The 26,906-nt window shown below is 37.7% G+C and overlaps 2 protein-coding genes across 4 annotated transcripts in view; one reads left to right on the top strand and one right to left on the bottom strand.

Annotated features, from left to right (window-relative positions):
- The window catches only part of SVOPL (SVOP like), a 78,848-nt gene extending 63,583 nt beyond the window's left edge, over positions 1-15,265 (top strand). The window contains 2 exon segments of the mRNA XM_082400343.1: positions 2,928-3,041; positions 5,359-15,265. Coding sequence (XP_082256469.1) covers positions 2,928-3,041; positions 5,359-5,442 — 198 coding nt within the window. The 3' untranslated portion in view covers positions 5,443-15,265.
- A 24-nt stretch (positions 15,266-15,289) lies between these two features.
- The window catches only part of TRIM24 (tripartite motif containing 24), a 92,835-nt gene continuing 81,218 nt past the window's right edge, over positions 15,290-26,906 (bottom strand). For 2 of the 3 annotated variants that reach the window (XM_082400275.1, XM_082400276.1), the window contains exons 14-19: positions 26,154-26,322; positions 23,775-24,103; positions 22,573-22,705; positions 21,526-21,600; positions 19,783-19,932; positions 15,290-19,031 (exon numbers count right to left, since the gene is read on the bottom strand). In XM_082400275.1, the coding sequence (XP_082256401.1) occupies positions 18,822-19,031; positions 19,783-19,932; positions 21,526-21,600; positions 22,573-22,705; positions 23,775-24,103; positions 26,154-26,322 (1,066 nt within the window). In that variant the 3' untranslated portion in view covers positions 15,290-18,821. The remainder of the gene's footprint in view (positions 19,032-19,782; positions 19,933-21,525; positions 21,601-22,572; positions 22,706-23,774; positions 24,104-26,153; positions 26,323-26,906) is intronic. The other variant, XM_082400277.1, reaches the window with a different exon arrangement.

The raw sequence follows: 26,906 nt of genomic DNA, 5'->3' as shown, positions 1-26,906 counted from the left end.
TATTTTTTATTTTTCTTGAGACTTCTTTGACCTGTGGATTGTTTAGAAGTGTTTGGAGATTTTCCTGTCATCTTTATTTCTAGCTTTGATAGCATTTGAGTCAGAGAACACATTCTATAATTTCAATTCTTTTAAATCCTTTGAGGTTAATGTTATGGCCCAGAACGAGGTCTATCTTGGTGAATGTTCCACGGGCAGAAAAGAATGTGTATTCTGCTGTTGGTTGGGTGGGTGTTCTATAAATGTGTGTCATAAAGTTCTATATCCTGCTGATTTTCTGTCTAGTAGTTTGTCAATTGAGAGAGGGGTATTGAAGTCTCCAACTATATGTAGATTTGTTTCTCCTTTGTTTTTTCTGAAAGAATGTAATTTGAAGCTCTTTGGTGTATAAACCTTTAGGAGTGTTTTCTTGTTGGACTGAACCTTTTATCTTTGTCCCTGGTCTGGGCTGATTTTTAGAAGTAGAGATTTACAGGTCTCTGTTTTTTGATACAGTGAATCTGGAGTGTGGCCTGCAAATATGCATTTTAACAAAATTCCCAGAAGATTTTCAGTGTTTTTGGTTTATTTGGTTTTTTTGGATATATACCCAGGAATGGAATTGCTGGGTCATATGGTAGTTCTCTTTTTAGTTTTCTGATAAATCTCCATACTGTTTTCCACAGTGGCTGCATTCTCACCAACAGTGCACAAAGGTTCCCTTTTCTCCACATCCTCGCCAACATGTTATTTGTGTTCTTTTTGATTATAGTCATTCTGACAGGTGTGAGGTGATATCTCATTGTAGTTTTGATTTGCATTTCCCTGATTAGCGATGTTGAGTACCTGCTAACATGCAGATGTGCCTGTTAGCCATCTGCATTTCCTCTTTGGCCGGATGATTTTTATAATTAGGTATTACTCAGAGTTCTTGCTTATAAACAGTAGAAATTGACTTTGGTTAACTTAGGCAGAAAGGAATTTATTTTTTATTTTTTTAATTAATTTTATTTTTGGCCATGCTGTGCAGCATACAGGATCTTAGTTCCCTCACCAGGGATTGAACCTGCGCCCCGTGCAGTGGAAGTGCGGAGTCTTAACCACTGGACTGCCAGGGACATCCCAGAAAGGAATTTATTGAAAGAATATCCAGTAACACTGACTTGATTGCTAGAGTCCTGCTAGGAAGCAGAGCCCTAAACCCCTCTAGGGAAGCTGAAGAAATGAAGGAATTGCTCTCTCCCTGATCCTAGTTGGTAGAGCACAAAGTTTTATGACATGAACTTAACCATCAGGCTCTCACACCATTTCAGACTTTGAATCTGGTGCAAAGAGTATGAAGTAGAGCTAGTTTAGAATTCAGCCTGGTGGTGGAGAGAATTTTGGTGTCAAAACAGAAGTGGCAGTAATGGCAGAATCTAGACACATGCCTAACTGTGGCATCATTTGGTCATGGTTCAGACTGCCTGGTCTCCTTTGGTTTCTACCCCTTTTCCCTTTTATCATCCTGGTTTCCCAAACTCCTGTTTGGTGAACATTGTAACATATTTTATTTTGGGAGATAAAATCAGAAAATAATAACTATCACTTGCTAGGTCAACTACGAAATAGTAAATGTGGTTAATATCATGGGTTCTGTTTGCCTGACAAGTGGGATGATTTACTGTTTTAGAAGGCAAATAGGCGGACTTCCCTGGTGGTCCAGTGGTTAAGACTCTGAGCATCCAATGCAGGGGGTGTGGGTTCGATCCCTGGTTGGGGAACTAAGAGCCCACATGCTGTGTGGTGCAGACAAAAAAAAAAAAAAAAAAAAGGTCAAGTAGGCCTTATACACAGGATGGGCTCTCAAATTGTGTATCTTAGGGGAACCTTAGCGGTGGTGACAGCAGTAGGGACCTGTTATGTGTCAGGGATCTATCTGTGACTTTGGACAAGTAGTCACTTAGCCCTTCCTTACTCTAGGATTATCTGTAAAGTGAAGAGGTTGGACTAGACCAAAGACTAGACAAGTGTCTAGGTCTCTAAACTGCAATATTCTGTGACTCTAGAGAGCCTCGTTACTTAATCATTTCAGTTAACCATCCTTGTGAGATTAGTTGACAACTACCCTGTGCTTGGCTTTTTGCTAACTTTGGGCAAAGTCCTAGGGAAACTGATGTGTGAAATGGAGTGTCTAAACCAGCGGTCCCCAGCCTTTTTGGCACCAGGGACTGGTTTTGTGGAAGACAATTTTCCACGGTTGGGGGTGTGGGTGGGGGAGATGCCTCAGGCGGTAATGTGAACGATGGGGAGCGCAGATGAAGCTTCGCTCGCTTGCCCATCACACACCTCCGGCTTTGTGGCCTGCTTCCTAACAGGCTGCGGACCGGTACCGGTCTGTGGCCCGGGGGTTGGGGATCCCTGGTCTAAACTAACCACTATCAGGATGAGAATGGTGTCCATTTTTTCTACGGTAAGTTTTGATTGGTTTTGACCCATGAAGCATCATGAACACAGACATGTTATCATTTCAGAGACCATGAGATTACATCTATTCCCAGAAGACTTCCTCCTGGTTCATCTTGTCAGAACTGAAGAGGGAAAGGAGACTTTTAGCAGAGGGGGTACTGTGGGAAAGGAGAGGGTTACAAGTTAAACAAGCTGAATTGGTATGGGAGAGGGCGTAGGAAAACAGGTAGCTCTCCCATCTTCCCCAGGTACTGGGTTGCTCTGGAGAAGCCTGAGGGGTGAATGCAGGGAGAAGTCTGACTTGGCCAGTGCATGTTAATGTCACTCGCAGCTCATGGAAGAGTCGCACAAAATTGTCAGGAATGCACAAGTTACAGAACGGCTGCAAAGCCCTTTGTTTATGTAGTTGGTGAAGTGAATTCTTATTTTCCCTTTAGCATAAAAATCAGTTTAAAAGTGACTGGAGCACAATCTATTTAGTCATTCCTTGTGCTTTGCAGGTTCTCATGAGTGCATCATTTCTGGGAGCCTTGTGTCTTTTCTCATCTGTCTGTGTTGTGTGTGCCATTTCTGCATTTACTCTCCCTATTGAGACCAAAGGACGGGCCCTACAGGTAGGTGATGCAGGACTCTCTTAAGCATTCTCAACTAACACCTTTTGACCAAAGGAAATAAGCTTGGAGTATGGAAATTCTTTTAAGCAGAGGATGATGCCCAAGTCTGTGCTAACACAATGGTACATCTGTTTAGCGGGTTCCAGTAGAAAAACTGGGTATCCAGCGTTCCTGCATAGAACTTTGAGCAGCAAACCGATTATTCACTTCAAACCTTTCCTTCCTGTAAAAGTTGACTAAGATGAATGATATTATTGACACCTCAGCTTTCTACCCTTCCCACTTTTCTATCTGTTTGTAAGCATTGCTGCAGAGCTAAATGTGGCCAGAGGATCAGAAACAGCTATTTGCATTGCCCTTAGGATCACAGGGTCATTACTGTTGGTCCAGCTACCTTTCCCCCAATTTTATCAGCTGCCTGTGGTAAGACTGGAGGCAAAAACTTCTGTGCTGGCCCAGTTGTCATCCAATACTAACAGACACGAAGTGCATAAAAAAGGATATCCCAAAAGTATAAGGTATGCTCCCGGGGGCAAAGTTGTATCAGAGATGGCCTCTCCTAGCCCCCTTAAGGTTGGCTCCATCTCAAAGTACAGCTGGTGGCTCTGTTGTTTCCCTGCCTTAAATGCAAAGCTTGTTGCTGGTATGCAAGGGTGTGTGTGTGTGTGCGCGTGCACATGCCCACATGGGAAAGGGGGAGAACAGTTGGGGTTAGCTGTACACGGTTGACCACTGAACAGCAGGGGTGTTAGAGGCACCAACCCTCCAGGCTGTCAAAAATGCCAGTATAACTTATAGTCAGCCTTTGGTATCCACAGTTACTCGCATCTGTGGATTCAACCAACCACGGATCGTGGATTGTATAGTACTAGAGTATTTACAATTGGAAAAAAATCCATGTAAACGTGGACCTGCACAATTCAAACCCACGTTATTCAAGGGTTAACTGTAGTCTGATCTGAGCTGCCACATCTAAATGGGACTGTGAAGTCATCGTGCTTCTTTGGCTGAACGTGGCTTGCCTTCTCTTCCATATCCTATTTATAGTGAACCATGGACATTTGTTAATGTCTGTGAGTAGTTGGAAGGTATTTTTGAGTAAAGGCGGTGGGGGGGTGGGAACAAAACCAAAAAAACCCCGATTTACACCAGTCTTAATGTTTTTTGCTTGCCCTAGATCCAAAATGTGTTATTCCATTTTCCCCCAACTTTTAATCTTTAAGGTAATACTCATTTTAATCACAGATTAGGTAACCTGCTATGTAATTATAAATTTAGGGATTTGTTTAGATTCCTTACTTGGAAATGTGACCCATTCATTGAATACCTGAAGCCAGGGATTGAATTAGGTGATTCAAATGATTCCTTTTAATCTTAAATGAAAGGATTGTCACATGCTTCAAACAGATGAGGAAACTAAGGCAAAGGAAAGTTGAGTAACTCGTATAAAGGAACACACTACATACTGTCGGACTGGAATTTAAATTAGATTGCAAAATTAAGTGATGCTAAATCTTATGCTAATTTTCTGTGGTGGTGGCTTTTTTTTTTTTTTAAGTAGTAACAATACATATAAAATGAAACCTGGCTCATCTCACATGCTTTATGGATTTCCAATTCAAGCCCTATTCACTTACGAAGACCATTCCCTCTTCTGTTGACTGGGACTTGGTTTTAGGAGTGTAGTGAAATTATTTTGCATGTATGTTTACAAGACATTAATCAGTCCCTACCACTTTAACATGCGGATACAATAAATACAACTGTATGGGCAGGTAGCCCTTGATGGCTCTGCCACACAATGGCTATATGTCTTTGGGCAAATCTTAAAAGGTGTCTGTGTGTATCTCAGTGTTGTGAGCACTTAACATATGAAACTTTCTGGTGACTGATACAATAAAACTTCTAGAAATATTTAAAACATGCCAAAAAATTTAACTTCCAACAGCACAGACAGCATCCCTAATAATTTGGATGAACCAACCTGGTCAATAGTTTAATAGTAGTAATTCCACTTTAGAATGACTCTAAAAAGCTCTTTTATTTTGATGAACCCGGTAAATAATCAAAAAACTCTTGAAAGAAGTATTTATAATGTGACTTTTTTCCTGAATGATGTCTGTATTGCACTAGAATAACTGAATTATAAAGGTAGTATTGCACTGTCAGGTACACAAAGGTAAATGTTAGACCCTTAATTCCTTATAAGTGTATTAAAGAACCTTCTATTACTAGTTTTTAGTGCCAGATAGTTGAATATGGAGAAGACTTTTAAAAAAATTAAATGTATTATCTAATAAATTACTTCTTTTTCCAGCAACTTAATATAGACCTGAAAACCTGTGTCTACCAAAGAAGAAAAATATATTTTCATCTTCACGAAGAGCTGTGGCACATTTAAAAACAAACACCTGGCTTGGGACTTGCCTGGTGGAACAGTGGTAAGAATCCACCTGCCAATGCAGGGGACATGAGTTCAAGCCCTGGTCCGGGAAGATCCCACATGCCATGGAGCAACTAAGCCCCTGTGCCACAACTACTGAGCCTGCGCTCTAGAGCCTGTGAGCCACAACTACTGAAGCCTGTGCACCTACAGCCCGTGCTCCGCAACAAGAGAAGTCACCGCAATGAGAAGCCCGCGCACCGCAATGAAGAGTAGCCCCCGCTCGCTGCAGCTAGAGAAAGCCCGTGCACAGCAATGAAGACCCAACACAGCCAAAAATAAATAAATAAAATTTATAAAAATATAAATTAAAAAAATAAAAACACCTGATTTAATTTCAGTATACTACTTGGTAGTTAAGAAATTGATTATGTATTTTTGAAAAATAAGACACATGAGAATGCAGTAGGTTAGCTGTATATATTGTCTCAGGGAAGAGATCAATAGAGGACTTTTATAAAATATATAAGTTGGCAAAGTGTACCTAGGAGGGATGGGTAGGGGGAAGGTGGCTTTCCTTCCTTGGTGTCAAGTCTGTTCATGTTTATATGAATATGTAATAAATATCAGACAAAACATATACTTGATATTCTCCCATGAGGTTTATAGCAAAAATTGGACTGAAATTTTGTATCTAAGACTTGAATTTGAGGTGGTATCATTAAGCCTTTCAAAACAAATAGAAGTCATCCAACCTGGAAGAAATGGACAAATTCTTAGAAAAGCACAACCTTCCAAGACTGAACCAGGAAGAAATAGAAAATATAAACAGACCAATCACAAGCACTGAAATTGAAACTGTGATTAAAAACCTTCCAACAAACAAAAGCCCAGGACCAGATGGCTTCACAGGTGAATTCTATCAAACATTTAGAGAAGAGCTAACACCTATCTTTCTCAATCTCTTCCAAAATATAGCAGAGGGAGGAACACTCCCAAACTCATTCTAGGAGGCCACCATCACCCTGATACCAAAACCAGACAAAGGTGTCACAAAAAAAACTACAGGCCAATATCACTGATGAACATAGATGCAAAAATCCTCAACAAAATACTAGCAAACAGGATCCAACAGCACATTAAAAGGATCATACAACATGATCAACTGGGGTTTATCCCAGGAATGTAAGGATTCAATATATGCAAATCAATCAATGTGATACACCATAATCACAAATTAAAGGAGAAAAACCATATGATCATCTCAATAGATGCAGAAAAGGCCTTCGACAAAATTCAACACCCATTTATGATAAAAACCCTCCAGAAAGTAGGCAAAGACGGAACTTACCTCAACATAATAAAGCCCATATATGACAAACTCAGAGCCATCATCGTTCTCAATGGTGAAAAACTGAAACCATTTCCACTAAGATCAGGAACAAGACAAGGTTGCCCACTCTCACCAGTATTATTCAACATTGTTTTGGAAGTTTTAGCAATCAGAGAAGAAAAAGAAATAAAAGGAATCCAAATCAGAAAAGAAGAAGTAAAACTGTCACTGTCTGCAGATGACATGATACTATACCTAGAGAATCCTAAAGATGCTACCAGAAAACTACTAGAGCTAATCAATGAATTTGGTAAAGTAGCAGGAAAAAAAAAATCAATGCACAGAAATCTCTTGCATTCCTACACACACAGATAATGAGATATCTGAAAGAGAAATTAAGGAAACCCTCCCATTTGCCATTGCAACAAAAAGAATAAAATACCTAGGAATAAACCTACCTAAGGAGACAAAAGACCTGTATGCAGAAAACTATAAGACCCTGATGAAAGAAATTAAAGGTGATACAAACAGATGGAGAGATATACCATGTTCTTGGATTGGAAGAATCAACATTGTGAAAATGATTATACTACCCAAAGCAATCTACAGATTCAATGCAATCCCTATCAAACTACCAATGGCATTTTTCACAGAACTAGAACAAAAAATTGCACATTTTGTATAGAAGCACAAAAGACCCCGAATAGCCAAAGCAATCTTAAGAAAAATGGAGCTGGAGGAATCAGGCTCCCTGACTTCTGACTATACTACAAAGCTACAGTAATCAAGACAGTATGGTACTGGCACAAAAAACACAAATATAGATCAATGGAACAGGATAGAAAACCCAGAGATAAACCCATGCACATATGGTCACCTTATCTTTGATAAAGGAGACAAGAATATACAATGGAGAAAAGACAGCCTCTTCAATAAGTGGTGCTGGGAAAACTGGACAGCCACATGTAAAAGAATGAAATTAGAACACTTCCTAACACCATACACAAAAATAAACTCAAAATGGATTAAAGACCTAAATGTAAGGCCAGACACTATAAAACTCTTAGAGGAAAACATAGGCAGAACACTCTATGACATAAGTCACAGCAAGATCCTTTTTGACCCACCTCCTAGAGAAATGGAAATAAAAACACAAATAAACAAATGGGACCTACTGAAACTTAAAAGCTTTTGCACAGCAAAGGAAACCATAAACAAGACAAAAAGACAACCCTCAGAATGGGAGAAAATATTTGCAAATGAAGCAACTGACAAAGGATTAATCTCCAAGATATACAAGCACCTCATGCAGTTCAATATCAAAAAAACAACCCAATCCAAAAATGGGCAGAAGATCTAAATAGACATTTCTCCAAAGGAGATATACAGATTGCCAACAAACACATGAAAGGATGCTCAACATCACTGATCATTAGAGAAATGCAAATCAAAACTACAACGAGGTATCACCTCACACGGGTCAGAATGGCCATCATCAAAAAATCTACAAACAATAAATGCTGGAGAGGGTGTGGAGAAAAGGGAACCCTCTTGCACTGTTGGTGGGAATGTAAATTGATACAGCCATTATGGAGAACAGTATGGAGGTTCCTTAAAAAAACTAAAAATAGAACTACCATACAACCCAGCAATTCCACTTCTGGGCATATACCCTGAGAAAACCATAATTCAAAAAGAGACATGTACCACAATGTTCATTGCAGCACTATTTACAATAGCCAGGACATGGAAGCAACCTAAGTGTCCATCAACAGATGAATGGATAAAGAAGATGTGGCACATATATACAATGGAATATTACTCAGCCATAAAGGGAAACGAAATTGAGTTATTTGTAGTGAGGTGGATGGACCTAGAGTCTGTCATACAGTGTGAAGTAAGCCAAAAAGAGGAAAACAAATACTGTATGCTAATGCATATATATGGAATGTTAAAAAAAAAAAAAGTTCTGAAGAACCTAGGGGCAGGACAGGAATAAAGACACAGACATAGAGACTGGCCTTGAGGACATCGGGAGGGGGAATGGTAAGCTGGGACGAAGTGAGAGAGTGGCACTGACAACATATACACTACCAAATGTAAAATAGATAGCTAGTGGGAAGCAGCCACATAGCACAGGGAGATCAGCTCAGTGCTTTGCGACCACCTAGAGGGGTGGGATAGGGCGGGTGGGAGGGAGATGCAATAGGGAGGGGATATGAGGATATAGGTATAGTATACGTATAGCTGATTCACTTTGTTATACAGCAGAAACTAACACAACACTGTAAAGCAATTATACTCCAATAAAGATGTTTAAAAAAAAACCAAAAGAACAAATAGAAGTCATCAAATTCACAATTAAAATTAGAATACTTAACTCGTGACCTCCATACTTTATAATGAAATTGCTTATTCATAAAATAATATGCTTAAACTCATTGCAGTTTTGTATATAATAACCAAAGAAGCTGGGAATAAAGTAATTTTTTCCCAGAGAATGTCTCTGTTTCTACTGTAATTTCATTAATTTTATAGCGGGAATCTGATTCCCAAGATGTAATAAAAAAAAAAATTAGAGTACAGCAAGCTTTTCTACCTCATGTAATCATATGCCCTTTGTTGAGCAACCACTTGCATGCATGATATCATACCTGTTCACACAGGTATGCTGTGGAAGAAAAATACCCAAGGTTTTACATTTAGATTTAGTCTTTTATTGCTGTTCGGGCTTATTGTAGAGACCTCTGAAATTGGGATCCCCAAAGACTTGAGTCACCTACTTCTTCCCCTAACTCCTTCCACTCCCATTTTGCAGTGGAAAGAAAAAGAATTTGCAGCTACCATGATGAAGTGTCCCTGGACTAGCAAACTAAGTGTGTGACAGGTTTATACCCCTGCTTCAATAGGGGTGCAAATCATTCCTATTTGAACTACAGGCACAAATGGCTTAAAGTCAGGAAAGCTTTTGTATAAAGGGCCAGAGTAAACACTATAGACTTTGAGCTACATATGGTCTCTGTCAACAGCCCCCCCCCCCCCAGCCTTTAGAAATGTATACAACATTATTAGCTCTCAGGCTGTATAAAAGTAGGCCATAGGTTGAATTTGTCTAACAGGCCATAGTTTTGTTGAAATAAGTTGTAGGCCCAAGATGGAGCCACTCCTGCCTGGGTGCCGCCTCAGCAAACCAAAATTTAAATAACCTTCATGTCCCTGTAAATGCTCCGCTTGACCAGAAACACAGTATATCCAGTTGGCCAAACACCAAGCCAACTTCGGGCTCTCTACTCACCTCTTTGTTCCTTATTCTTCATCCTCCCGCCTTCAGCCCCCCTTTGCAGTTCTTTGAGCCCTTGCAAATGGAGAGTGCCTGCTTCATCAGTGTCAGTTTGTTTGGACTGCCTAAATTGTCTTCTTTGATCATCTTTAACAGTCTCTGGTGATGAAGATGGAATCCAAAGCTGACTGCTTATGGCCTGTGGGACAAGATGCACAGGCGAACGACCCACTGAACCCTTTGCATTTGCTGTTTCCTCATCAACACCGAGGGCAAGCCACTTTTGGATTTGAGCCTCTGATCCCCCGCACACAGCTCTGATCCAAACCAACTTTATGTGAGGAAAAACAAAGTGTATTCACACACACACACACACGTATATATATATTTCCCAGAAAAGTTCCAGGACGACTATATTGGGAGCCTACAATGGGTGGCAGCAGTTAGGGGATGCATAAAGATAAGTCCACAGCATAAAGCACGGGGAGACTTGGAAAACTAAAACAAGAAATGAGTACCATTTGAACTAATGGCACAACAAAATCTAAGTAGCACAAGTCATACTATTAAAGTCATTAGGGTGACTGCCACTTTCATAAAGAAATCTTCTCATTTAAGGATTAAATAGATCAATTGCTAATGGGAATCTTGAAGCCAAAGCTGTAAAATTGGTGGGCATGGATCAAACACTTCAAAGATGTTAAAGCACTCGCCACCTAAACCTAAGACTCCTGTGCTAAGTTGGTCATGCAACGGGTTACATTGACACTGGGCAACCTGACAGCCTCAAGAAAAATTCTGTGCAACAAGGTACACTGTAAAATACCACAAAATCCCCAACCTAGCAGTACACCTCTCTTAGGTATTAATTTGGTTCTCAAACATCCAATGCTTACCTAAGAATCGAGATCCTCGAGTTTCAAAGAATCGAGCACTCCACCTTCCGGCACATCCGCTTATTTTGTCTAATAATTGTGGTCCTGGAAGGTGTAGACATCTACAAAAATGGCAAATCTCACTAAGATAACCTAGCATTACAATGGCTATCATGGGGGACATTCCAATTAGACATATTGTTTAAGAACCACATTTGAAAGTGTTTCCAAATCAACCAGAATGGGACACCTATTTTAATTGGTATGCATTAGATTCCAAAAGGCTTCAAAATTCCAAAACAACTTCATTGAAAGATTCAACGCAAAAGGCTAATGAAAAATTAAAGAACGAAACAAGACGATAAGACCGACGTAACTCCTAAAACTCCCCTCTATTTTCCTTTACCCAAGTACTCACTGTCTACTAATCCTCGTACCTGAATTGCCATTCCATTCTGAAGAGACAAGACAAAAAACAAAAATTCATCAAGTTGGTTTTAAAATTGCAGCAGCTCCAAGGCCAGAAACCTAAGATAATAATACTCACCCCCCTCCCCTGAACTTGAATACCCCCGTATCTACTCTCAAAGGAGGGCTCTTATGTGGGCCCCTCCCAGGGTTGATGGGACTCTGAAGGATTCTGATAAACTATCAGTTATTCCCTTAAACAGCCAAGCAGAAACTAAAATTAAAACTAATGGAAAACCTTGTCAAATTCTGTTAGATACCAGAACTTACACTCTTCACTGTAAACTCCACTCTCTGGAGTCTGTAGAATGGGGTTCTGGGGAAACTGGCAGAAGCCAGCCGAAAGTGAGAATTCCTACCAAAGTCAGCTCTTCCTGATCCCTGTAGCTGCTGGTCAAGAGAGAAATTTCACGCTCTTCCCTTTTCCAAATTCAGACTCCTGGGAATTTGATTTTGGGAACTCGTTGGTTATTGATCCTTTCTCTCCCAGGGATAGCTATTGCCTTCTTGTCTTGTGTCCTGAGAACTTGGCTTTCTGCCTGCTGGCACACGCAGGTTGTTGGTTCTTATGTATGGAGGCAGCTCAACCATCAGGCCCCAAAATATGGTTGGACAGAAATGTGGGTTGTATCCCATTTGCAGTCTACCAACTGTTGCCAGCTCTCAGAGGAATTGTCCAAGTATTTCATTCTTTTGGCTATCTTTGGGAGTGGCTCTAGATCTTGGGAGGGTAGTATATTTTGGTGTTGTTCAGTACTGCCAGGAATAGTTACTGTTTGTCCAGTCTGAAACTTGATATTTGAAAGAATTTTTTTTTTTAAAGTAACTTTATGGTCAGAAGTTGGCTGAACTAGAAGCTGATATTCAGAGCCAGACAGAAACTTTTTTAGGCTTTCTCCCCTCCCCCACCCCCAAGCTAAAAATAAAACTATGTACCCAGAGGGGAGAAAAAAATATTCCAAACAACTCTAAATCTAGAACATAGGAATCTTTTAATTTTTATCTTAGTTGAAGATCTTCTCCCTGATATAAAGAAGCAAATTGAAGATAAAGTAGATGGTCAAGAGGATGATCAAAAGGTGGTACTAGGCCCATTCTAGGCCCAAGACAAAGCCACTCCTGCTGGGGGTGCCATCTAGGCAAGCCAAAACTTAGTAAGTTTCATGTCCCAGTAAATGCTCTGCTTGACCAGAAACGCTGTATATCGTCAGCCAATCACCAAATACCAAGCAAACTCTGGTCTCTGTACTTACTTCCTTGTTCCTTATTCTTTACCCCATAAAAACTTCCTGCCTTCCACCCCGTTTTGCTGTTCTCTGAACCCCTGCAAATGGAGACTGCCCTCTTCATGAAATGTTAAATAAAGTTTGTTTGGATTACCTAAATTGTCATCTTTAATCATTTTAAATAGTTTGCAGACCTGTCTTAGTCTAGTTATTAGAAAGTCTTAGGCTAAAATATTTTTGATGCAAAGATGTCTAGGCTACACATGTAGGGTTAGCTAAACAACCCATGACAAACTGTAATTCAAAACCCCAAAGCTGACGTTAGCAGCAATTTATAATTAAAACCAAAGGATAGCAGTGATTGAAAACCACAGTCAACCACTGATAAAACTGATGCTTAAGCACCTTCCCAAGGATTTCAGGAACTATCAATACCTGTGGAGGTATCCAGGCTTAAGATATTTTACAATGTTGTCTAGCACTGTCTAGTACCCGGGCTTCCTAGAAGACACTACATTAGTCTACAGAAAATTGTATCAACATAATTTAATTCAAACACTAAATTTCAGAAATCCTTTATAAACTCATATATATTGCTTACCTTAATAGTATCAGGCACTAGTAGAAATGGAAGTCAACAAATTTTCAGTCATTTACTTGTAAGAACTTTTTTGGATTGGTTTCACAGCCCACTAAAAGACAATACTGGTTGACATACAACCCAGCAATCCCACTACTGGGCATATACCCTGAGAAAACCATAATTCAAAAAGAGTCATGTACCACAATGTTCATTGCAGCTCTATTTACAATAGCCAGGACATGGAAGCAACCTAAGTGTCCATCAACAGATGAATGGATAAAGAAGATGTGGCACATACATACAATGGAATGTTACTCAGACATTAAAAAGATACGAAATTGAGTTATCTGTAGTGAGGTGGATGGACCTAGAGTCTGTCATACAGAGTGAAGTCAGTCAGAAAAAAGAAAAACAAATACCGTATGCTAACACATATATATGGAATTAAAAAAAAAAAAAGGTTCTGATGAACCTAAGGGCAGAACAGAAATAAAGACACAGACGTAGAGAATGGACTTGAGGACACGGGGAGGGGGAAGGGTAAGCTGGGACGAAGTGAGAGAGTAGCATTGACATACATACAGTACCAAATGTAAAATAGCTAGTGGGAAGCAGCCGCATAGCACAGGGAGATCAGCTCGGTGCTTTGCAACCACCTAGAGGGGTGGGATATGGAGGGTGGGAGGGAGATGCAAGAGGGAGGGGATATAGGGATATATGTATGCATATAGCTGATTCACTTTGTTATACAGCAGAAACTAACACAACATTGTAAAGCAATTATACTCCAATAAAGATGTTAAAAAAAAAAGACAATACTGGTTGAGGTATTAAAAACAGTCACAACTGGAATCTCTATACAAGCATATTTTGCTTTCTGCAATAGGATAGAGGTGGAATTTGTCTGAATCTATAGTTTTATGTATAGAAGGGAATTTGATTTCTGTCTCTTCAGAGCAGTCTACAGTGGCAAAAAGAAAAAAAATCCTCCTGTAAAATGAACGTCAAAACCTTTATTTTGGACTTTTTGTATCTTGGGCTTTCTTAACATACACCCTCATCAGTAAATGCCTTAAACAATCAGATTAGAGAACCAGCATCATTGCCAAAGCATGGGACCTGGTGGCTCACTGAGCTTGTTGTCTTTCCTCCTCTTTCCTATTAAGAACGCCCTGATTTTCTTTGGGAAAATGTCACTTCTCAAATCAGTACATTCCCCTTCCAAGGCTGAGACATTTGTTTAACCCTGGTTGATCCTTATACTCTATCCCCTCCCCTCAATGAGAACTAGGCTTCAGCCACTGTTTTCTGACTGAATTTTCTGGCTCACTTGTCTTGGATTAAAGGCAGTAGAGGACATGGGTAAAGAATTCACATTCACAAGTATGCTCATATATGGCAGACGATATTAAAATAGCCTTTCTTCCACACCACATCTGAAAATGTGGGAAAGATAGAATTTTGCTAAATGTTTAACTTGTAACTTCTAAGGAAGGATTTTTTTTCTAGGACTCAAATTAGGACTATTATTCTAGTTAAAAACACATTTAAGAATCAAAGAGAAGGCTTTTCCCACCCCCATCAATGTAAGATCTAGAAAATATTCAAAACGGAGTTTTTAAAATAGTTGTAATATCTGAGAATCAGAACTTTCCAAACTTTATAGGTGAAATTAACATAGGCAAACTTTTAAAGTGACTTGTAAATTCCCCACTTTTTGTGTCCTCCCCTTACCCCCCCCCCCCCAAGTCCCGCCTCTTCCAATAGGTTTCAGACAAGTAGAATTTTTCATGGCATCTTTGGTTCTCCTTTCATGGGGGTGGGACTCCTCGACTGAATATATCTATCACCCTCTTCCTTCCTGTTTGCTAAATTAATTTTTTGCTTATTTAAAGCTGGTGAAATCCATGTGTTAGAGTTTTTAAAAAAAGTTTTCCTATTATTTTATGGACTAGTAGATCATCCCTATATGTATTGATTTTATAGAGGAACATACAAAGGCAGTAATGGAGACCCGAACTAGTTAATATTCTACTGCATGACATACAGTAATTTTTCCATTAAAGATACCTTGTTGTGGTAAAGTATTCACAGTAAAAATTCATCAAAGCTGATTTTTATTAAAATCAAAGCACCAGTTGACTCCCCCAAATTAAAAACAACAACGAAGACTACTGTCTCAGATACCCTTCACAATAAGCGAAACCTTCATGGGCAGAGAAATCTGTGATCTGATTGGCTAGCATTATTCTCACTCAAGAGCATGAGCCACCAACCTGTGAATTTTAGTGAATTCACACCAGAGATGAAGGGGCAATATAAATAAAAAGACACGAACTCTTAACTTACACGAGGTTATACAATACTTAAAAAAATATGTATGTGCATGGTTATTTAAAATGAGGGCCTCTATTTCAATAATTGGATGGTTGAACGCATGGTTATGTCCATAATTTTAATGGTCAATCAGATCACTCAATTTCTCTCATTCATAACAGATACAGATAAACAGAAAATAAATACATCTTCTATTTAAACCTAAAAACCTTTTGCTTCAGTGCAGTCACCTACTGTTGGGATTCACATTCATTTGTAGATCAGGCCTCAACAAAAGGAGGAGTTCCTCCGTTCATTGTCTAACGAGTCTCTCCACGGAACCCCAATTTAAAAGTTTAAACACTGTAACAGCATAGAAAATTGAAATGCAAATTCATAAATGGAGCAATTGGCTATATACTCACCCTTTTGACTGTGGAGTGAATCTTTTTGAAAGCATTCCTAAGTTGTATTACATCTACACTACTGTGTAGTAGTAAAATGTGGAGCCTATTCTTTAGCTTGGAAAAGAAAGCAAAGCTACCAAGGAAAGAGGACATTTTCCTCTCAGGACCTTCCAATGTCCTACGCTTCCATTCAGAAAAGATAAGCAGGGCCTGTTAATTCAAAGGACAAAATAACTGCATTGCCAGGTGCTGATGTACAATAGTATTTTGAATTTAATATGGTATACATTATCCATTTATACTTCTACCAAAGTCATGTTAAGTCACTAACTGTGTACTGGGTTTCCTTTTTGCTGGAAAGATCAGATGCTTGGCACCTGGGAAAGCTTTCGATGAGTTTCCCAGGATTGAGTATATTCTAGCTGCCACATGGCCTGCTCATCATGTGATCCCATTCAGCATTGGGGGTCTTGCAGATATGACATGAGGCTATTGGTTCTAAATCCAGAGGGTAATCTCCTGGAGTTTTCGATCAGAGGTAAACACTGGAGTATTTTAAGTTTAGGTCAAGGTTGCTTGAGTGGCACTGACCTTTTGAAAGGAATTCTCTCCAAATGGGCATGAGGTATAGTTAGGCTCATCTTATAGCTTACTACTATTATAATTTAAGGACTACTTTGCTGGGATCCACCTGGACACACAGGCACCTGTTAATAAGGTCATAGGACTTTAATTTTAAGACCATTAAGAAAATGTTATTTGGAGAAACACTTTTAGTATATATTATGTATGATTACAGGAAAGATGGTTTTCAAGTGCCTTTCATTCCGCAAAAAAATGATAAAGGTGAAAGAAAAATATTGTTTGAAAATATTAATATGGCACTGAATAATAACAGTGAAAGTTTTGGGTACATTAGTAGAAATTCTGGCTCAGATGCATTTACAAAATTATAATTTTTCTCTCTTAAGTGCTACTTCCCTTTGTGATCATCCTCAAAATTTACCTGTGGTGCCCTGCTTTAACTCAGGAGACAAGTATCGAAGAAAAAACTATCATAAGAATAGTATTCTAAGATAAAAACAATAAACTTATTAGGAAAAGCTCCACGGCTGCTGTGCTAAAAATGCTGGAGCAAAAGAAGACAATTGGTGGTATATGCACTATTATCAAAATTTGTTCAAGTCTTTGGAGAACAAATGTCAAACACATGTTCAAAACAATACAACAACAACAACAACTACCCTGAAACACATATTTGGAAAAGTGATTAAGACTTTTTAACCTTTAGTACATAACTGACATACTATGGACTAAACCTAAGTCTACACAGAAAGTGAGATGCTCTTGCCAGTAAGTTCTTTTCTCATTTTATCTTTAGCAGTTATCTGAAACCCAATGACTTAGCCACAGGATATTTTCAAATTGTCCATCTTAAGAACTAATGCCATGTGGATACAAGCAAATCCTCTAGGTTTAATTCATGGGAGATGACACTATCCAAAGGATAAAATTCTTTCAAGTCAGCTATATTTTTATTCTATCAGCCTAGAGAGGAAAATTTCCTCAGCCAGTTAATGTTTTATAAATAAAGGTTTACTTTGGCAAACTAAAAAAGTTCACATATAAATATACTGTCAAATGTTAGATTAGCAAATGGCACAATAATTTTCTTCTATCTTAACCTAGTTTCCTTCTCTGATACTGAAGAACAAGTAAAAGGAATAAATGAAAGTCAGTAAACTAGCTAGGTCTGACCCATTAAGAATATGTTTGCCCTCAGAAGGTAGGTCTTTTGTATCTCTATCAGGAGAATGAAAATGAAGTCCAGAATTAAGTCAGATGAAAGATTCAGTTTGAGGTTCTGACTCTGAAGAATGGGAAATAGATGCTTCAGAAAAAATTGTAAATTTCACTCTAATTTCCTCCAGTTGCCTGCTCCCAAATTCCACAACACATTTCATTCCAATTTATGAAGACAGATGAAAACCACAAAAACTGGTCCCTTTCAGGGGAATTTATATTTAATGCCCAATAGGGTATACGCTGAAGAATCCTTACATCAAATACGGCACACACTGCTGTATTGCATATTCTGGATAGCTCCACTAAAAGCCATACTGCAAACAATGAGTCTTGTTATAAAAGGATCACCTGCACAGTTAAAAAGCAAACAACAAACCACACATAGACGCACAGCAAAACCAAATGAGTACACTTACTTCCTCAGTGGAAGGTAGGTTTAGAAATGTACGAAAAATGGGCTTGAAAACCTGCTATACCAAACACACCTCTATAGACAAGAAAAAAACAAAAACAAAAATCAAACATCTGTTTTCCTTTTTCTTTAATACAATTGCCATCTTACATGATATACTATTAGGTGCCTTCTTAATAGCATCTAATCTACTTTTTCGTTGCACCAGGGGGCATCCTAGGATAGAACTCTTATTACCACTCATACTCATTGGAGTACTGCTCTTATGTACAGTACACCTAACTCATGGTTGGTCCACAGTTAATGAGTAGTGGTATTTTCTAAAAATGGATTAACGCACGCATCCAAACCACATTAAATTTTCAACTTAGAGTTCATACAAAGTCTATTTCCTTTCTATAGTTGCTATCACTCCAGACGGCAGTTTGAAATCCAATAAGTGGGGAGAATGTCTTTTTATTCTGTTGTTGATGCTTCTTTCTTTCTTCCTTTCTCCTTCCTTCCTCCCTCTTTTTCTTTCTTTCTTAATAAGAAGGTTAAAAGAAATGGGTTATTAAGGAAATCAGAGTCTAGTAAACATTGAAAACTTAAAGTGGTCACAAGCTCTTCTTGGTAATGATGTTAAATTACTGACAAAATGTTTTTTGAAAACAAAAAAAATCTAAAAACCAGCACACGCCAGTGGTGCTGCTTATTTAAGCAACTGGCGTTCCTCTATGCTTTTGAGGCGTTTCTTCCGGGGCTGTACAAAGTCATCATCTGAGTCATCACTAAATTTATTATCTTCTGATTCATTCCTGAATTCTACTTTAGGAAACCGTTTTTCTGGATAAAGGTTCTTCAGAAGTTCTTCAAAATAGCTTTCAAGTTTTATACCAGCATTGGCTACTTCTGAATCAGGCTGTTGAATAAAAATAAAAACATGAATTAAAAAGAATTTTTAGATAGTCAATAAAGCCGTGGATTTCTCACATTTTTGTTCCCTTCTAACTGAAGATTATGAATATCAGTGGATTGTCTGGGAAACAATGTTTATGTATAGCTTTGATATAAAGTAAACAAAAGTCTGGGGCTAGACAAAATCTAGAGAAGATCAGATAAGAAGTAAATAAAAGGCTTTGACTCATCTGGATTACCAAAGAGATATCACAGAGATGCCATAACCAGAGAATCATCTAACAGGTATTTTTAGAACAAATTAAATGAAACGTGGAACTCTGGAATGAGTAGCCAATACAAAGGACAAACTATCAACAAAAGGCTGTAAGTCTAATAGATGTTTAGATAAACTAACAGATGATAAAGCTTTTGAGAAAATTCTTAATTAGGAACTATCTAAACCACATTCTTAATATTTTAATATCAACATCACAAAGACTAAAGTCTGGTGAAGTGCCATATTTCAAGAAATAAAGATGCTTCTGGGTTAGATAAAAATATTTTCTAAATTGTTTTCAAGTTGTTACCATATAATAAATCTTTGAATATACATGTGGATAAAGTCTTCCTAATTACCTCTTTCATTCCCTGACAGACTCGAACTTTTGGTTATTTATGCTACCACAGATAGATATCTCGATCTCCTCATTTGTTGGTAAGGTGTTTGGTTTAACATTACTTTCAACACTGCTATTATTTTTTTTTCTTCTCACCTCATTGAATTCAGCACAGTTTTGAAAGATCAATCTAAAATCAGCTACAAAATCTTCAGGCTTTGTATACATGGAATAATCTTCTTGTAGTCTTTTCTTGATGGTTGACAAGTCCATTGGATTTTTAATTATTTTGTAATAATCAGGCACCTTTCAAAAGATATGAGATGCTATAATAAATAAATTCTCCCTGGTCCTATATAAATTCTATAAGAAGTAGTATAAAATTAGGATTGTTCTCATTGCTTTTCTCTGTTCTATTTTGTCATTGATAAGGAAATCTATTCAGCAAAATTTACAAGTGCCTAAATGCTGTGACACTTTACAAGTGTCACTTTTATCAAAAATCTTCACCAGTTATTTTTAATGAAAAAAACTTACCACATTTTCCCTCTTACTATTCTCCTTCATTATTAAACAAAAAGCAATCACTAGAAAAAGTATTACTTCTAGGAAGACTTGACATGTTTTTGCTGCATGTGTTATAGCAAGTGGGCTTTGAATCTGGGTTTGAACCCCAGCTCTGCTACTCACTAGCATTCTCCTGGTAAGTTACTGGGTTCAGTCATTTCACTGAACGTGTTTCTTCATATTTCAGATAGAAATAATTCTACCAATCTCATAAGATTTTGTAAAGACTAAATGAGATGATATATATTAAGAAAAAGGGGGCTATTTTTCTGCTGCTGTTATTAATGCCAAATGTAACTATAAGCCAACATCATAAAAAGTGCCAAATTCTAGGTTAACTTTTTAAATGAATAAAGTTTTTACTGGCATATTTTTGCCCTGGCTCTTTTGGGTACAAAGGGCCCTTCCCCCTAAAAACTATTTACAGTGGATCCTTGAACTGTGCAGGTACACTTATACACGAATTTTCTTCACTAAATTCATACTATATTACTAAAGGATCCGTGGTTGGTTGAATCTGCAGATACAGAGGGCTGACTGTAAAGTTATATGCAGACTTTCAACTGTGCAGAGAGTCGGTGCCCCTAACCTCTGCCTTGTTCTAAGAGTCAACTGTATTCCTTTTTCCTATCTCAACTTCTCAAAACTTGTTTTCAGGACAGAAGTTCACTGTTTATCAGCTCAATGTATTTGCTAAGCTAGTTTTCTTTTCTAATGTTGCATTAAATTTTCTAAATTTATTGAACTGTTCAACAAATCTATTAGCTTTTTAAAGGAATTTCAGACATCAGAGAAGAACACATTTTGAGTAGCAGGCCATTTCCGGCACTCTAAAATTATACACTGAAGTCACATCAAATTTTAAATATGAAGCTTTTTGAAGTCAATGGTAAACACACACAAACATCCACCTCTTCCTCTACTGTTAAAGTCTACTTATTACTTGAAGTTTGGACCTATAAATCAAAATGTGTACAGAGATTTGGAGAGGTCTTTATCTCAAATGGCAAGTTTTTTTCCCAACAGCTTTAGGATATATACCTAAGACTCCTGAGAGAGAAACAATTGATAGAAATCATCCCAGAGAATAGTAGGTAAAATACATGAGATGAGAAGAAAGAATATATCAGAAAAGAAGTTTTGGGCCAGTTTGTTAACCTTAAAATGTGCTTAAGATTAAAGCATGCAGTATGTATTAATAAGCTTTAAGATTTGGATTAATGTAAGAAACTTACTATTGAAAAATGGTACAGAAACTAGATTGTCATAAATCAAGTTTCAGAAAAATCATCCCACTGTACAAAAAAAGCACAAAATAACATCCATACTTACAGTTAGAGGAACTGGGTCTTGAAAAGCCAGGCTCATTTCATGGCAATAAAGAAATAAAAGTAGGCGTTCACACTTCTAAGCAATAAATAAATAAATAAAATATAATGAAATAATGAAGTCACAGCTGATTTTTAGCAACAACGTTACAGGTCTCAAAGTATCAGAATAAAAGTTAAAACCAGATGAATACAAGAAAAATACTGATACTTGGAGCTTTGCTGTCCATTTCAATCATTTACTACAGTGTACTGTTTGACATTTTGGGGCATATGTCATATATGAGAGCAGTCATTATAATTACAGGAACAAAAGCAGTATCACTAGAAACCTATCTGAAGTTCTTTAAAAATATATTTCCACTTCTCTCTCCAATTTGTGTACTGAATTATTAATAGTACACAAGTTAATAGAAGAACATCCATATGTTGAGATCCAGAGGTGGAGCCCCTTCCATGGTGCGTTGGGTCCTAAGGACCCCTTTCTGAATGCAGGTGGTTCCATCATGTACTCTGCTACTTCTCTGCTTACAAGTTTACCCCAATAAACACTGTGTAGCAGTGGCAGTGCATGTTTCAGCTCTCTCTTGCAGGACAACTTTCATACTGATTGTTCTACTTAAAAATTTAGCAAAGGAGCTTCTTTAGTGATAAAGAAGTGTTGACTTAGTAGCTTTAAATGTTAATTACAGTTAAATATATTAGCTAGCTTTGAGGTATAAATCTAGTACCATCTGGTGAAAGAATGTAATTATTTCCAGGAAGAGTAAACAGAAAAACCCATCTCTTTGGTGCCAATTCTTAACAAATTCTGAGGAAGAAAACATATCTGAATCAAACCGGAAAGGTAGACTAAATTTAAAAGTCCAGACCACATAAATAATCTGCCATTATTTAAGATTGTTATATTTTTGTGGAAAAAGAGTACTAAAGAAAAAAGAAGTCAGTATAAAATTTAACTGAATATACACTTCTTTGATGAAGGCACATCTGCATTACAGTAATGCATCTAACCAAAACAACTGTTTAACAGTCTAGGTTGGAAACTTACCCTTTTATCTATTGGCGTTAGTTTGATAAGGCCTTCAGTTTTCTTTTTTTCTGAGTTGTGAACGGGAGCATCACAATCATATTCAACCTCTGGTTTAGATAAGTCTCGGCAGAAAGTGCAAATCCACTCTCCACTGTTGGGGAATAAAGTATCTGGCTGAGTTCCTAACGCATCATTGCTCTCTTCACCACCTCCCTTTCCCACCTCCCTCCATGCCATCTATTATGCAGAATTACTTATTTGGCATCAGTGTTAATCACTGAGGATTTAGCACACATCTGCTATGTACGTGGCACCATGCTGAGTGAGCTTGCAAGCAGAAATAGAGTTCACAGGCCTAAGTGGTAAATGTTAGCGTAGTTAAGGAGGCATGAAATACATACACAAAATAAACAAAAAAATAAACACACACATTAATCTATGGCTGATGTGAGGCACAACTGACCTTTCCCCCCAAATGATTTAAGAAAAAGAAGCACTCTTGGTACTGTTCTTATAACTTTAAGTTTGAAATTATAAATATTTAAAAGTACAGCCTTGGAAGGGACTTCCTGGTGGTCCAGTGGTTAAGACTCCATGCTCCCAATGCAGGGGGCCTGGGTTCGATCCCTGGTCAGGGAACTAGATCCTGCAACGCTGCAACTAAGAGCCCACATGCCGCAACTAAAAGATCCCTCATGCTGCAACTAAGACCCGGCACAGCCAAATAAATATTTAAAAAAAAAAAAAAGAGTCTTGGGGACAAGGTTCACTTTAAAAAAAAAAAAATACAGCCTTTGAAGAACTAAGCTATCAACCCAATGGTTCTTCTCTATGACCATCATCATCTCATAGGGTTTGTTTGAGAATTTACTCAAGATATTTGTAAACAATACAGCTCAATGCCTGGCAAATAAGATGCACTAAATTATGGCAGTGTTGTGCATAAGGACAACACTTTATGGTAATTCCCTTGTAATAATTTAAAGGGCCAGTTATTTTTTTTTCTCGTCATAACAGACTAGGTTTTTGAGAGAAGCACAGGGAATGGGAGGCAGGGTATGGAAAACCCTGTGTTGAAAATTTTGGTGTATGCATTTATGCCAAGTGGACTTCTATTTAAGTTTTTACAAAGGTTTTATGTTACAATGATCATCAAAAGTTTATTGCTGTTATTATTTCTAATGAAAGAATGTAAGAAAGGGAAGTAAGCACCATCTTACCTTGGAAAATTTGCCAATGTGGGCACATGACAAGAGAGGTGGAATACTTTGGGACATTTCTCACAGCATAGGAGTTCCCCTCCGTTCTGACAAACTGCACACCAGTCCTCATTGGGGTCATCCTCTTTCCTTGTCTCTCCAACGTGAAGGGGTGACTTCTGCGAGGCATCTAGCCACTCAGACTTTCCATTTGAGGAATTTTCCTGGTTAAGTCCAGGTTGATCTCCTGTGCTATCAGGGGCATCTGATCTTAACACAGACTCTTCAGATGCAGAGCTCTGACTGCTATTTAAGAGCAGGGAGGTGAGTATGCTTCTTGGATAGTTGGTCTGCAGTGGAAAGAGTTAACATATGCATTTGGGTATCTTAAACTGCCGTTCTTTATTAGCACTACTGCAATTCTGGACTGCAGTCTGCTCACTCGTGAGCACCTGGTTATTTCAAAGGAGTCTGTGAAGCTGCATGAGACCAGAATACGTTTACTGCTAACTGTCCCTAATGGTAAAGAAGACATGGACCTCTACTGAAAAATATCTTCAAAACAGAAGGTCAGCAGCAGTAACAGGGTGTGGATAACATAGGGAAAATCTTTGAATCTGCTGATGGCTATAGAAACGGGTGGGTAGTGTAGAAGTCAACCACGTGAACTATAAATACATTTTACTGGAGCTGTTAATTCAAAGTGTACCTAAACACAAAACAGGCCTACTATAGATTTGTTATCATTCATAAAAAGGTATACTGCTTTAATTCTTAGAAGTAACTTCACCTCTGCAAGTGCCATTAATAACTTTAAAATGAACCTAAATGTTATGTTTGAGCCTAGAATGGTGAAAATTTCAAATTAATTATAAAATCTATTATCTCCTTTAAACATTTTTAAAAATTCTGAAGTAATAAATGTAGATTTAGTTAAAAGCACAGGTATATAATATCACTCCTTGGAGGCAATTATTTTCAAATTATTTAGCTTTTTCCTCTGCTATTTACCTCTATACTTCTAAACAGTATGCTTATACTATAATTTTTCAGATTTTCAAATTTAAACATATTTTCAGTTTTAAATGTATATATTTTCCCTTCTATGGAAGATCAGATTTTTCCTTCCTGATTCTCCACACCCTCCTTATACTTACACACACCATTCATACCATCCTCTGAACAGAGTTTTATTAAGCACTGATTTCTTTTTAGTTGGTAGGCGCCAGTATAACTGTTTATAGCCAGCATCTATTCCAACTGGTCAGTATCATTGCTGTACTGGTTAAGTAACCTGAAAAATCAATTTTTGGTCAAATATATACTCACGTTATATCCTGATTATATCTAGTTTTTATTTAAATTTGTATTCAGGTGTTTGTTTATATCATTATGACTACATACTGTTCATTGCATAACCACAGAATGTACTATGACTACACTTCCTTTTTTGTCTAACTTTCTGTTTTTCCTATGAGTCAATAATTACCATATTTTAAAATTTAATCCATTTGCTTATTTTCCTAGATGTCTAAGTCATTCTCACAATCCCCAACAGGGTTATAAAATGTCTCTCAATACTGTCAAAGCATTTTTCTCCCACGACATACATTCCTAATGGAGTCTTGTCCCCCTCCTACAGGGTGTACTGGAGCAGCTGTCGTACTGGGGACTCACCACCCTTTTCTTTGCCTCTCTTTTGTGTTAGAGCCCAGAAATGGGATCTTATGTCTTTCTCTTTCTGGTTTAATTCATTTTTGATGAAGCATATTCTCAAATATCTTCCTGAGAATGAGTGCATGGAATTAAGTTTTTGAGAATCTGCATGCATGTCTAAAAATGTTTACTTAATCTTTACACATAATTGATAATTTGCCTGGGTACAGAATCCTGGCTACAAAATCTTTCCTCACAGTTCTGATATTTTCTCTATTGGCTTCCAGCTTTGAGAGTCTGTGTTGAGGACTTCGTGACACTATGATGTCCGATCCATTATGTAAGGTGTTTTTTTCCTCTGGAAGCTTTTAGAACCTGTTTAGAATACTGGTATTCTGAAATCGATGAGGATAGGACTTGAGTCTTTTTTTCATTTAGTTGTTCTGGTACTTGGTAGGCCCTTTCAATTCAGATGCTCATGCCCTTCAGTTACAGGAAGTTTCCTTGTATTATTGCTCTGGCAATTACCTTCCATGTGTTTTACTCTGTTCTCTCTTTCAAATGCCCAACCTCCTCATTTAACCTCTGACTTTTCAAACTCTTCTCCCTGTTTACCATCCATCTTTTTGTTTTGATCTACTGAAAGATTTAAATATAATAGTTTTTATCTCCTACGAGCTATTTAAAAGTTTCTCTCATCCTATCCCTCAAGTAGGAGTAGTATTGCAATCATAATATAATTACATTTTGAGCCCTAGATTCTTCATCTGATTCTTGTTTCACTATAACAACAGGAAAATCATAATTTTCAGGTGGTCCACTGTTTTCTTGTTTTATTCGGATTGGCTCCAACATGACCACTGGGACTTTGTGTGTAGAATCAGCTCCTGCTGGTTTGCTGGAAGAGCCAGAGCTATAAGTATAAGAAAAAAAGAAAGAAAGAAAGAAAAAAAAAAAATCTAAGAAAGCTACCTTAAGTATCTTAAAACAAGGTATAATAATAGCTTTTCAGAGCAATGCTGTATCTTCACAGCAATGGTAACTATGTTACATCAGCAATAAATGATACATAACTGAAATGCATCTGCTGTATGCAGAACAGTTTCATTTATGTATAAAAAATGTTCCACATATTAACCTATCAAAATGGTTACATTACATACCTGGAAAGGTATTTAAATAAATTTAAATAAAACCTGAATTAAAACTGACTTCAATATCCTGAGGCTCTAAAATTGGGCAGCCATATCTTAGAACTATCTTAGAATTAGCATCTTTTTTTTTTAGGATTTTCCTTTCCTTCTCTAGTCAGTGACAAAGAGAAGTCTAGGCTCACATTAATGATTTATTGTCACAAAGTGTGAAGATAATTAACTAGGTTCATAATTTACTGGTGTTCTGCTATTTAAAAAAATGTAGTGCAACAAAAAAGCCATTTACAGATAGCTACTATGTTCTCACAGGATTAAAGGCAAACTTTTCCCCTTCAGAGTATGC

The sequence above is a fragment of the Balaenoptera borealis genome, assembly GCF_965194805.1.
Source record: "Balaenoptera borealis genome assembly, chromosome: 7".
Taxonomy (NCBI): Eukaryota; Metazoa; Chordata; class Mammalia; order Artiodactyla; family Balaenopteridae; genus Balaenoptera; species Balaenoptera borealis.
The sequence above is the reverse complement of the archived record's forward strand: the minus strand, read 5'-3'. Positions and strand labels throughout refer to the sequence as shown.